Source organism: Acinonyx jubatus, chromosome A1 (genome assembly GCF_027475565.1).
Source record: "Acinonyx jubatus isolate Ajub_Pintada_27869175 chromosome A1, VMU_Ajub_asm_v1.0, whole genome shotgun sequence".
Taxonomy (NCBI): Eukaryota; Metazoa; Chordata; class Mammalia; order Carnivora; family Felidae; genus Acinonyx; species Acinonyx jubatus.
Genome location: NC_069380.1, coordinates 185,900,216 through 185,914,324, shown reverse-complemented (window position 1 = coordinate 185,914,324; position 14,109 = coordinate 185,900,216). Strand labels below are relative to the sequence as shown.

The 14,109-nt window shown below is 43.6% G+C and overlaps 1 protein-coding gene across 1 annotated transcript; it reads left to right on the top strand.

Annotated features, from left to right (window-relative positions):
* The first annotated feature begins 11,338 nt into the window (after window positions 1-11,338).
* On the top strand, window positions 11,339-12,480 carry LOC106967658 (40S ribosomal protein S27-like). The gene has a single exon (XM_015063940.3). It carries the CDS (start codon window positions 11,339-11,341, stop codon window positions 11,612-11,614), a length of 276 nt encoding a protein of 91 aa, XP_014919426.1. The 3' UTR covers window positions 11,615-12,480.
* The last annotated feature ends 1,629 nt before the right edge of the window (window positions 12,481-14,109 follow it).

Here is a 14,109-nt window from a genome sequence, read left to right as displayed (position 1 = left end):
TAGGCAGGGACCACAGTGATGAGTTTGGACTTTACCCTAAGAAAAACGTGAAGCCTTAGAAAGCAGTGAAGCAGCAGAAAGCCATAATCCTACGCTTTGAGAAACACTGACCGTGGGGCCTTGCCTCAGCCAAGGAAACAGGCTTCCGGGAATCTCACCTTATTGCCTTTCCACCCTGTCCCCACCATTTGCTCTCCTCAGAGCAATGTGCAGTCGTGGCTAAGTTTCTCTGTCTCTGTTATTAACTGAGGGCTAAGTGAACATGCTTGGGTGAGGATCTGTGACAAACGGTTGACATGATCACCTCATAAAATGATTGTGGCTGACTAAATAAGGGGCATATGCTCCTTTGGAGTCCCAGTGTCCTGAGGAGAGAAAGAACAGCTATTTTCTCTGCTCTCATTAAGGACTTAAGCCTTCTTCATATTGAAGAGCTTCCATAAACAAAACCAGAGATTACTGGATGTTCCCACAAAAATTGTTTGTGTAACTGAAAGGCGTCTGTATAAAGGGGAGCTCTGGGTGTTGGCAAATGGCACGACAAATGTTCTATCCCGAGGCCTGGGGGGCCAGAGGGCCAGAGCAGATTCCCAAGCTACATGGGATTTTCTTTCTGGATTAAATTCACTCTTGAAGATGAGTCCTGAATTTGAGAAAGTGATCATAATACTGCCTTTTTCCCAGCCTCTGCCTCAGACTTCTGATCCAGTGCTGAGTTTATCCAGCACGATGGTGTCTTCTCTCTAGGTAGCTCTGGGTCTCAACTGAGTTAGGGATGCATACTCAGTTTATTTCCCCCAGATGGCAGCACACTATTCTTCTTGGGTTGTTCTTGTCTGAGGAGCTTCTGTTTTATATCCCCCAAATGTAAGATTATTGAGAACTTCTGGAATCTTCTAGAGAATTCAGGTGACACTACCTGTTTCTTCTAACAAGTTTTCTGCCCCCTCGACCTCCATATTTATAGGATGTGATCCTTCCCTTCCTGGTCAAGACTGATTGGATGAGATACAGACACCTGACTCAATGTGGGCCAAACAGAATCTCTGTCCTGAAAGCCTGAAATGGGTATTCATAGATGCTAGCCATTCCCAGCTGTTGCTAGAATCAAAGTAATATGAACTCTAGGTCTTTGCTGTCCAGTTTGGTAGCCACTACACATGGGTCATATGAAATATGGTCCATTCCAATTGAGATTGTCTGTGAGTGTAAACTATACATTAGATTTTAAAGACTTAGCATGAAGTAAAAAATTCAAAACATCTCATTAAATTTTTTATATTGATTACGTTAACTTATATCTTGATTAAAGGTATATTTTTCAAACTAATCTTTCCTTTTTAAAATGTCTCTATCAGGGGCGCCTGGGTGGCTCAGTCGGTTGAGCGTCCGACTTCGGCTCAGGTCACAATCTCACGGTTCATGAGTTCGAGCCCCGCGTTGGGCTCTGGGCTGATGGCTCAGAGCCTGGAGCCTGCTTCCGATTCTGTGTCTCCCTCTCTCTCTGCTCCTCCCCCATTCATGCTCTGTCTCTCTCTGTCCCAAAAATAAATAAACGCTAAAAAAAAAAAATTAAAAAAAAAAATTAAATGTCTCTATCAATGGGGCGCCTGGGTGGCTCAGTCAGTTGAGCGTCCAACTTTGGCTCAGGTCATGATTTCCCAGTCTGTGAGGTTGAGCCCTGCATCGGGCTTTGTGCTGACAGCTCAGAGCCTGGAGCCTGCTTCTGATTCTGTGTCTCCCTCTCTCTCTCTGCCCCTCCCCCACTCATGCTCTGTCTCTCTCTCTCTGTAAAAAATAAATAAACATTAAAAAAAAATTTTTAATGTTTCTATTAAAATTTTTTAAATTATATTTGTGACTTGCATTGTATTTCTATTGGAAAAAGCTTCTCTTAATCTCTCCCATGTGCCTGGAGAAAGAGAGAAAACTGATCCACAGAGAAAGAAGAATAAAAGAATGGACAGAGAAATGCAAATACAAATGAACACGTAGCTCCAGAAGGAGAGAGAGAGAGAAAGAGAAGAGGGAGACTAAGGAGAAGGAGTGGGAGTGGGGGTGGAGATGGGGCTAGAAAGACTTAGAGAGAGGGAACGAGACAGAGACAAGGAAAGCAACAGGCAAAGTCTGCCTGGGTTCCTAATGACAATCCAGTTCTTGGTTTTAGTCCACCGATAGGCCGGTCAGCATTTCTGGTCATTGGTTCTAAGAGACACTTCTGTATTCTTATGATAAAATTTCCTTTTTCAGCTTAAGTGTATTTGAACTTACTTGCAATGAAAAGAGACACTTCTGAGATGTAACTGTGTAGATTGCTGGAATCCAGGGATCAGTTTAAGAATATAGATATCATGACACAGCATAAGATGGAAATGTCTGGCATATTTACCACCACTTTCTTACCCAGGGCATGTCAGACATTATTAATCAATCACAGCCTAGGCATGGCCTTTGAATCCTTTTCAATGTTAATATCACTGGTCAACCATCACTAATAGATTAGAAATGGCACATGAGGAAAATCCTATTTGCTATTCTTGAGAAAAGCAATGAAGTAGAAGTCCAAGGAGACACAGATTTTTGGTCCAGTTGAAACATAAACTTGGATTTTTTTTTTTATCAAGTCCTTTCCTTTTTCTGAGCCTCAGTTGCCTCTCTTGTGAAATGGCAATAATGATAGCATGTAGCCACAGGGTACATGTGAGAAATGGATATAGTCGTAGACATGAAAGGCCCTCGAAGCATAAACACAGATGTGAACTGCTCTTCTGACCAAGACCCTCAGCATTCAGGGCCAATCGGGGTCTCTCTTCCTCTGCCCTCAGCCCCTCAGCTTCATGACAACTTTGTAGTAGAGGGCACTACCATAAGAACCTGGGTTTTGGAAGCAATTCTCAATAACCATCGTAAATGAAATGGAGTTGTTTTCAGAAGGCTGCAGGACCCATCAATTTCATGTCTTATTTTATTTTATTTTTATTTTATTTTCTGCACAGAGGAAGTTGGCACTAAGAGGCAGTACCGACAGAGGAGATTTTGGAAAATGACTCATCTGGAATTTGCTGGAGGAGCCTGAAGTTGGTGGAACTTCAGCCTTGGGGAGAAAAAAAGGAGGGGTGTGTGTGTGTGTGTGTGTGTGTGTGTGTGTGATTTATGTCCGTAAGTGCTGTTCTGTCCCTGAAGCATCTAGAAAGCATTTCTCAGGGAGCAAGGGCATAGTATGACTGGGTCTGGTTCTAATGCAAGCGGCATTTCTTTTTTGGGCCATTAAAGTCTTTGTTGAGGGACAGAACATGGATACAGGCAAATGAAATCTTCTCTTAAGTATGTCAAGAACGTAGGAGAGTTTTCCTTTCAAATGATCTTTCCCACTTGCCTAATAAGTGTAATCAGACTTGTAAAATCAGACGGCCTAATTTGAGGTTCTGAAAATATGGTCACCGTACCCCTAAGGAACTGCCTTACTTCTTCAAGCCCAAAGGAGATTGCCACCATGGCCACTCCTGAATTATTCACATGACCAAGGGGATTGTATCTATCAGACAGTGTCCACCTTCCCATGTCCTGGCTTCAAGGGTCCCTCATCCTAAGAGAAGTCAGGAAACAACACAGTGAATAATTTTGGTAATAGCTCACAGTTATATTGCACTTAGTAATTTGCCTCACTCTGTCCTAAGCATTTTACATATATTCACTTAATTTAATCCTGACAGTAACCCAAAGAGATGGGGACAGTTACTATCCAAGTTTTATAGATGAGGAACCTGGGGCCAAGAGAGATTAGATGATATGCCTGAGATCCCACAGCTAGTAAGTGGAAGGAGTCATACTCTTAATGGCTCTGTGAGGACCTAGGCCACTGGGCAGGGAGAAGTGAATTCCAGAACTATTATGAAGGAAGGATCAGTTATACTCATCTCCAGAAATAGCAATGCAGAATGTCACAACAGAAAAGGAAGTCAGTGACCAGCAATCCTCACAGCTTATTTTAGAAACGAGGAAACTGAGGTCCAGAAAGGTTAAGTGATTTGTTCAAGATCATGAGAGTTAGTGGCAGAGGCAGGGATGTGACTCAAGTTTCCTGCCTCCTGTTCTGTTGTCGATCCATGATTCCCTTGCTGTGTAGGCCTGATTCCCTTGCTGTGTAGGCCTGACGGTAAGTCCTGTTCAGCTGCTGCCCAGGGCCTTTCGGTTTAGGTCTCTTTGTTTTTTGTTTTGTTTCTTTGTAATGTTTATTTATTTTTGAGAGACAGAGACAGAGCATGAGTGGGGGAGGGACAGAGAGAGAGAGAGGGAGACACAGAATCCGAAGAAGGCTCCAGGCTCTGAGCTGTCAGCATAGAGCTGGACGCGGGTCTCGAACTCACAAGCTGTGAGATCATGACCTGAGGGGAAGTCAGAGGCTTAACTGACTGAGCCACCCAGGTGCCCCTCGGTTTAGGTCTCTTTGTATGCTTCCTGCTCCTCCACTTTGGCTGGTCTTTTCCGCAGAGTGGGAATTGAGGTCCCAGGCTTGGAGTTCAAAATGTCATTTTTGACTCCTCTCTTTTGTCTGTCATTGTCATCAATCCATCTTTTGCTTTCCCATCGGATTGTTTTTCTCACAACTCTGCTAGACAATTCATCTTGCTTCTGCTCCAGAGCCTCGACAGTCCTGCATTGCCTCTAACACCTACACGAGGCAGAGGACCATGGCCTTGGGCCACAGTGATTGGTCCAGGGTTGTGCATGTGACTTCAGCTGAGCCAATGACATTGAATCTTGGAACTTAGCAAAAGGTTATTCTCTTTCCTAAGGAGTTGCTAAGCTAATAAGATAATAAGCCTTGTGGACAATTGGAGAACCTGTCTGAGAACAAAGCACCACAGTAACAAGCAGAACCAACAGAGGGAGAGAGGGGACTCTCAGTGGCACAGAACCACCCACGGACTTCTCAGTTACATCAGCCAATACTTTCATTTTTCGTTAAGGCCAGTTGGAATTGGATTTCTGGGAACTTAGAACCAAACAAGTCTGCTAATACTCCTTGTCTCAAAACAAGGGATGAGGTTGGTACTTTCTCAACTTTGTTCCCAGACTATCCATTAATTTGGTAAATATTGAGTATCTGCAGTAAGTATAGGTAACAAAGACCAATAAAGATAAGTAGGACACATTCCTTGCCTTCAAGCACCACTAGACCAGCAGGGGAGCCAAGATTCATACATAATTGCCCATCCTATAAAGCAGAACATCATAGGTGGCCTGAAGGAGGTGTAAACTACACTGTGGAGGTGTAAAGGAAGAAGAGCCCACACTTCACTGCAGAGTAGAGAAAACATACCTTACAATATATAGGATTTGAGTTAGAATTTGAAGCCTGGGGAGAAATGAGAATTCCAGACAAACAGACCAGCATACTCTAAAATGAAAATGGAAACTTTCTGGGCGGAAAAAGAAAATAAATGGATAGTCTGGGTTATTCAGAAAGTGTATTTCAAGGCAGTTCCACTCAATTCACTGTGGCAAATCAGATACAATGTGGCCATATTAATGTTATATGAACGTTGTCCCACTTAGGGCAGATTAGGATTGTATCTGGGGAACAGTTGTATGTTCAACACGTTAAACAGTTTTTGAATGAATGAATGAAGGTTTACCCCTTTTCCCCACTACACAGAAACTCCACGAAGGCAGGAAACATGCTCCTCTCCCAGCTCCTAGCACAGTGTCTGGCAGAGTGGAAACTGAATAAATATTTGTTGAATAAATTGGTGAATCTTATGGAGACTTTCAGTATCAGGCCAACAACGTCTTTGTACCTAATTCAACAGACCATGGAGGGTCCTCAGAGATTTTTCAGGAAAGCCCCTTGTCCACAAAAACCTACTGTGTGCTGGTCACACTGCAGATGTGCGGCAAGATCAGGGTGGTGCTTTTAGAAAAAGAGATTGTGTAGCAGTGGAGAGGAAAGAAGAGACATTGGAGTAGAGAGACAGCATCACTACTAACTCACACTGAAAGTTATTGGAACTTGATCATGAAGAGAGCCTTCTGAAAATAAAAAACAGAGGAAGCGGTGGAAGTAAAATGGCAGAATTTGGTACCAGTCACAGAAAAGAAGTCAGGAAAAGCACCTGAGGGACGATGTGGCAAATTATATTTTCCAAAGATGGCCACAACATTGCCTTCCTTCCCACCGCATAAGAAAATAAAGTCTAATTCCCTTACTCTTGAATCTGAGCGGGCTCATCATTTCCTTGCAAACGATGGTGGATGTGGCACATGTGACTTCTCATAAGTCATAAAAAGTGACTCAAGTGCTATCTTGCTGTCTAGAATAATTTCACCTTTGACAGCCCAAACTTGCCCTCATGGAAAAACCACAAAGAGAGACCCTAAGAGCAAACCCAGAAAAAGGGAGAAAATGCTTGAACAGACCCATGGGGGCAGCCCCTCATTGTTCCAGCACCACTCAGAGATCCCAGAGAAGAGCCACCCAGCTGAGCTCTTCCTGAATTCTTGACCCACAGAAACCATGAGAAATAATTGATGCATTTGGTTCCAATTATGCTGAGGTTAGGTAGACAAATGGATCCTACAGACATGATAACCAGCTGCCTGCTGGGAACATGGATCTGGCCAGACTAGGGAACTAGATTAACGGGTCATTTGAAGAGATATGAAGCTATGGGAATAGATGGAGTTGTCAAAGGAGAGAACATGGCCATAACAGAGGAGGGCCAGGGGCTACATTTGGTTGGGTGAGGAAGAGGAGTTAGTGTGAACATAGGGATTTATTATATACTTACATGATTATTAGTTGGTTCATCTGCTTTGTTGTCTGGCTCCCCTGATTAGACTATTAGATCCGTAACAGCAAGGGTCAAATCTGCTTTTACTGCATTGGTGAGTGCATCAGTCTGGCTTGCTGCAGTAACTACCTCCTAATCTCTGTGGCTTTCATCAATGGACACTTTTTTTCACTCCTGTAACATGCATGTTGCACTGTAGGTCAGCAGTGACTCTGTTCAAGGCAGCCATCTGCTCCATATGTCTTCCCACTCCAGGATTTGGTGGAGAGAACCCACCTCCAGCTGGGACACGTTGTTTTCAGGGAGGAAAGGAGAAGCAAGAGGTCTGCAGGAACAGGTGATGCCTCTAAAACTTCTGCCTGGATGTGGGGTATACCATGCCTGCCCTCCTTCCATTGTCCAGAGCTTGACCCATAGCCAAGTCCAAAGTAACCTCCAGAAAGCATAGCAAGTTGCAGGCTGCTAGGTGAGCACGTGATTCTCTTACAGAGATGTGGTAGGAGTGTGTGATTGGCGGCAATAATTTACCCCATCCCACCAGAATAATCTTCGTGCCTAGTACAATCCTTGGCACTTAAGAGGTGCTAAAAAATTTGTTGAATGAATGAATGAGCGTGGTCAGAGAGGTAGGAGAAGATCAAAAGACACGCAGTATTTAGAAACTCAAGGAAAATTTGACCTCCAAAAGGAATCTGGGAGCAGAAAACAGGAGACTTTATGAACGCACTGAGGTCATATGACTAGACTGCACAGTATTTTCTACCTTCTTTCCATGGGAAATCTCACAGACACACCCGTTTCAGGTGTGGATCCTACAAGATAATTCATTTGTCCAAAGTTCCAAGACACTTCTACCCTGCATCCTCCCTGAACCCCACCCCTTCTTGCTTACTAGTTTCATTTAGATCCCTTAGAAATGGAGCTATGAATGTGAGATTAGGACACAAATGCTCATTGCCCAGCACCTAACAAATCAAAGAACTGTGTGATAGGAAGGAAGCCATTATCCTCATCTTCCGCTTGGAACAAGGTCAAGTCACACTCTCCAAGGGCACAAAGAGGTCACTGCAAAACTGGAGGCAGTTCAGACTGGGGGAGAGCAGGCGGTGGGGGTCAGCCCTGTAAACAACAAAACGAATAAGAATGCTGCTGTGTTTTAATTTAGAAATATCCATGCAAGCCACGCTTGTTAGCTTTTTTTATTTTTAATTCAAACTAATGAAAAATTGAAAGGAAATGAGATGTTCCATGAGATTTAGCCAGACACTGAATAGGTCTTGTGGAATCTGACTGCAAAATTAGTTATGGAGAGCTTTTGGCAAAAACCACTACTGCGATTAAAACACTGCCTGCCTGTTCCTGAAAGGTGGTGGTCCACACTGTGAGGCCCCTGGGGAACCGTTGCAAGGGCCACTGTTCTTGCCCCATTCCCATTACCTAGGAGATGAAATTTTTAAAACAAGTTGAACTGTAGTATGAGCTGTGCTCAGTTGAAGTTTCATGGCCAAACCAGCAAGAATTAAACAGTGAAGATAGAAGAAAACTTTTTAATTGTATTTATTTATTAAAAGAGAGAAGAGAACGAGAGAGAAAGAGCAAGTGGGGAAGGGGCAGAGAGAGAGAGGGAGAGAATCCCTTGCAGGTTCTTTGTGCTATCAGCATGAGGTGCAACATGGGGCCCAACATGGGGCTTGATCTCTTGGAACTGTGAGTTTATGACCTGAGCCCAAATCAGGAGTCCGATACTTAACCAACTGAGCCACCTGACACTTAATCACTGAGCCTGCCTCAGTGAAGACAGAAAAATTTTAAACTAGATTCTGATGTTATTTGTGTATATAGGTGGTAGATGTGTATGCATGGGTGTTGAGATATATGGAAATGGTGCACAGGTACAACAATTTGTGAATTAGAAACCATGAGAAAAGCAATCATTGGTTGTAATGGCTTTCTTGCAGGGGGCTGAGTGTTTCACATGAATTTGTTTATCTTCAAAAGCTGAAACTATTTTGTGTCATGAACTCTCATCCTCTGAATGTCTAGACTTAGCCTTACCATGGTCCCTTTGCACAAGCAGAGGGAAGACATTTGAGCTTACCTCATAGTCTCTTATTTCTAGCTGATGGGTAGTTTAGTAGAATTCCATGTTAAGGCAGCAAGAGCTTGTCTGGTAAAGCCAGTTACTTTTGTGTTGTTATTTAGATTTCATACATTATTCTGGCTTGCCAGCCATCTTGAAAATGGGTAGAAGAATGAACACCGATTATTCCTCATTGCTAGCAGGCCTTGGAGTGGTAGTGCACAATGCTGTAGCCACACTGAGCTTCTCTCAGTTCCTGAGCATCTAAGCTATTTCCTGACTCAGGGCCTTTGTAGGACTGTTCCCTCCCTGGGAAGGCCCCCGGTGTGTTTTTTCTGCCTTCTTTTCTTGGCTAACTTCTCAGGTTTCAATTTAAATATCGCTTCTACAGAAAAGACTTCCCTGACTCTCTATACTCTCCCCCGCCCACCCTGGCTGTCTACACCATGTTCCTCCTCTATTGTGCTCCCTTAGAGCACCCTGCTCTTCCATCAGTTGTGACTCTCTATGTGCCTATTTGGTTGTGTATTGCTGTCTCCCACCACACTGTAAAGGCAGGGACAGTTTCTGTCTGGTCCCCACTGCTTCCCCAGCATTTAGCAGAGTGCCAGGTATATAGATGCTCATAGTTGTTGAATGAATAAAAATTCTGCTAACAGGAGGTTAGTAATATCTAGGAAAGCTTCATTTTAGAGATGGAAATACGTTAGAGGTCACATGAACCTAATCCTTGCAGACATCAGATCCATATTAATCCATAGCACTTTGGTTATTTTCATTCTCTTCTACAAGTGCACCACAGTTTATATATTCTTCTGGAAATTGGCATTTGGTTTGTTTCCAATTTCTTGCTATAATAATGCAGCTATCAATATTCCCATATATGCTTCTTTGTGCACTTTTGCAACAATTTTACTAGAGCTTATGCATAGGAATGGAACTTTAGGTAATAGGATGTGCAAATCCTTATGTTTACAGGATCACTCCACTGATTCCCAGAGTAGCTGTCCCAGTCACCACCCACAGCAGCTGCATCCGAGCGTTCCTGTTGCTCCACTTTCTTGGCAAGGTTTGATTTGAACAGATTTCCTAACATTTGCTAATCTTGTGGGTGCAAAATGGCAGTTTGAATTTTCATGAGTCCAATCTGTTTAGGCCAGAGGTTGCAAACCGGTTGTGCATGGCTGCATGAAGCCTGCGGTCTACATGCCATCCATGGATGTGTTTTGTTTGACCAAAGGGTAGGTTTTGAACCAAAAAATTGAATTAGTTGCCAACATTTGAATATTGGAAGCTTTCACCAAAGAATCCAGACTTCTGTTTTCTCCTTGGGGGAAAAATGGGAAGACATCCTTCCAGAGGGCCCATATTCACACATGACGACAACTGGCAGTATTTGAGAATCAGTTGCCTCTGCTTGTCGTGCAAGCGATATGCTTTGCAATTGACCGGGGTCCTAGAGCCAACTTATATCTTGTGGTTATCTTCACTTTCTGGCCTCTGTAGTCTTTTAAATTGTCTGCCCTGTTTTGAGCCTTCGTAAAATAGAGAAGAGCTTTAGAAGTGAGGTGGTGATGGACGGGTAGCCCATCCACTCAAGTCAGACCAGGAATTGCCCTACACAACCGCACTGGACACATGGCTCCAGATAAAGACTAGAACAGTTGCTGAGTTTAGGGCCACATCTTCCCTAAAGCCTCATTCCATTCATCTCCCTGTGCCATGTGTTGTCCCCTTCTCCAACCCCTTCCTCAGATGTGATCTTCCTTGACTGAACTTCCCAAGCCCCTTTGTCTATACTCCTCTTGAGACACCTATTTATTTTCACTATGTATTATGGTTAATTTGTGTACTTGCCCCCTTTCCTCTCTTTCACTAAAAGCCCCATAAGGTTTAGGACCATGTATTTATATGTCTGTCTTTTTAATGTTTGTTTTTTGTTTACTTTTGGTCCTTCATGGTACCTTGAAGTGGTAGCTTGTGCAGGGAAGTTTTCTTTGTTTGTTTCAACACATACTTTCTAAGTGCTCTTATGCCAGGCATTGTGCTGGGCACTAGGACCAAGAGATACCAACACTGCCTTTAAGGTCTTACAGAATCCTGGGAGAAAGGACCACACTTCCTTCCTTCCTTCCTTCCTTCCTTCCTTCCTTCCTTCCTTCCTTCCTTCCTTCTTTCTTCCCTCCTTCCCTCCCTCCCATCCTTCCTTCAAACAACAAATTATGTTGAATGCTTACTATGGGCCAGACACTGCACTAACTGTTGGGAAGAAGAGCAGGCAAGATCCTTGCCTCATGGAGCTCACAGACTAGTGAGGGCACAGAGGCTCACCTGCCTATAAGTCAAGAACCTGGCTTAGCCTGGGAGTCAGGCCTGGGAGACAAGGGAAGACCTAAGCTGATTTGAATGAGGAGAAGAGGCTAACCAGATGAGTTTCCAGCAGTGACAGCCTCCCCACAAGAACATGTCCCTCTCAGAGGGCCTCCTTCACCTATCTCCAGAAGAGGAGAAGAGGAAACACAGGAAGAAGCGCCTGGTGCACAGCCCCAACTCCTACTCCATGGATGGGAAGTGCCCAGGACGCTACAAAATCACCACCATCTTTAGCCAGGCACAAACACTAGTTTTGTGTGTTGGCTGCTCCATTTTCCTTGGCCAGCCTACAGGAGGAAAAGCAAGGCTCACAGAAGGATGCTTCTTCAGACGGAAGCAGCACAAAAAGCACCTTGACTCAAGATGAGTGGGAAACTATCCCAATAAACACATTTTGGATTTAAAAAGAAAAAGAGAGAGAGAGAGAGAGAGAGAGAGACAGAGAAGCTAACCAGATGAAGTGGGGAGGTGGAAAGGAATATTTGTTCCATGTCCATGCAGAAGAGTTAGCTTATAAGAGTTGGTTATGGTAAGCAGGAGGCTGTCAGATGAGGGAGCAGAGTCAGTGTGTCTGGAATCTAGAGGGTTGGGCACAGGAGAGTGGGAGATGAAGCTAGAGATACAGGTAAGGGCCAGACCCCAAATAGCAATGAGTACAATCAAGTGTTTAGGTGCTAACATAAAGGTGCATGCAATTGAGGTACTCAGTTGTTGATCGAATTAATGCACAGGTAAGGGAATATATAGATGACTATTCTAGAAACTTAGCATCTAATAGAGGAGATAGGATGTCAGATAGACAGGTTGCTGTTGTTGTTTAATCAGTAGGGGGCAGAATGGATGTTGAACATTTCAGAGACCTAGAAATTCTGCATTAGCTACAATGAGAAGAATCCCGTGAGCCTAGAGATTTATTAAAGATGGATGGCTCTTTGCCCTCACACCTGACTGGAAAAGAAATGGCCTTCCCCAGGCTTCCATAGTCCCTGAAAAGAGGAGGATTGTTGCCTGCGGAGGATTAGCTGAAATAGGTCCATAATGAGCCAGCCCTAAGTCATTGACAGCACTTGGCATTTAACTGTAAGGAGCAGATCTTATTTCCTAAGCTCTTGCCTTGCTAGTGTACCTCAAGGCTTCTCAGGCGAACAATCCTAATAAGTAGATTTTTTTTTCCTCCTTCTACCGCACTGAGGCTGCCTGAAAGCTTCCTGCCCCTGAGTTGATATTCTAGGCCATGCCAGTGGCAGAACTTTCTCAGGCACACAATTGAAATCTAAAGTATCCTTGGGGAAAGCTCCCCTTTGACCCAATGCTACTCTTTAGACCGGAGGAACTTTTTTTCTCAAGGGGTTCATTATAACTGATTCCTGAAAATTATAGCCAAGTGTAAGACCCTGCCAGCCTGTGGCTGGTTTGTGTGTTTGTTTGTTCTGTTGTTGTTAATTTATCACGAATTAAGAAAAGGAGCCTCCTGTCGCCCTGGGCTTAGTACCACCACCTCTGTCCTTTTGCTCACTCTGTACTTTCACAAGGAATGTCCTCCCTCCTTCCAAGAGCTGTGTCTTCCATAAAGTCTTCCCCAGTAGTGCCAGACCACATAATGCATCTCCTTCCTGACCTGCTCACAACTCTTACCAACTACTCGTACATATTGGTATTTGATTATATTATTTATTCATGCACTTTTTTATGTGTATGTGTCTTGGGTCTTCAACAAGGTTACAACTTGGCAGTAGGCCAATAAGTATTTGCTGAATGTATTAATGGCATATAAAACTCAAGGACCAGGACTGCGTTATACCCTTCTTTGCTCGCCCCTACTATACTGATTCTGTTGATAGGATCATAAGAAATATTCAGTAAATATTTTTGAAGCAAATTAAATAATAGAAGTTAGACTGGAAGGTAATATATCACAGTGATTAAGAGCATAGAATACTATGGGGCGCATGGGTGGCTCAGTCAGTTGAGCGTCCGACTTTGGCTCAGGTCATGATCTCGCAGTCTGTGAGTTCAAGCCCCACATAGGGCTTCTGTACTGACAGCTCAGAGCCTGGAGCCTGCTTCATATTCTGTGTCTCCTTCTCTTTCTGCCCCTCTCCCACTCATGCTCTCTCTCTCGCTCTCTCAAAAATAAATAAACTTAAAAAAAAAAGCATAGAATACTGAATCACATAGCTCTGAGCTATCAGCTAAGGACTTGGATGAGTTCAGTGATTTCTTCAAGCCTCAATTTCCTTATATGTAAAATGAGGATTGTAGCAGTGTCTACTTAAAAAGGTATCACTGGTTGGGCACCTGCGTGGCTCAATCAGTTAAGCATCTGGCTCCTGATTTTGGCTCAGGTCATGATCTCATGGTTTGTGGGATTGAGACCCGCATCAGGTTCTGTGCTGATAGTGTGCAGCTTGCTTGGTATTCTCTCACTTCCTCTCTCTGCCCCTCCCCGACTCATGCTCCCTCTCTCTCTAAACAAGTTTTAAAAAAACTAAAAAAAAAAAAAAAAAAAAAAAAGAAAAAATCATTGGAGATTGAATATGATAATGCATACAAACAAGACTAACCTGAGGCTAAAATGAGCCTCAAAGTGGGCTGAGAACAATTTAACTCCACAGGGATGTTGAGGGTTTGACTGGAGCTTTGAGATTGAAAAGGGAAGCAAAGAATTGGACTGCTTTGTTGGAGCTTAGCATCGACCTCAAAATGCAAGGCTTCCAGGGAACATTCTAAGTTGAGTGACCCATAAAATAGTGTAGGGACACCAGAAAGTAACCAAGCAAAATGGAGCAGACTGGTGTTTCCAAATTCACACCCCCCATACCATGCCAAGGCAGTTATTTCCTTCTCATTCCTTTTCCACCC

Coding starts and splice junctions, on each gene's coding strand:
- LOC106967658 (XM_015063940.3), top strand. CDS start 11,339: ATGTCCCTCTCAGAGGGCCTCCTTCACCTATCTCCAGAAGAGGAGAAG.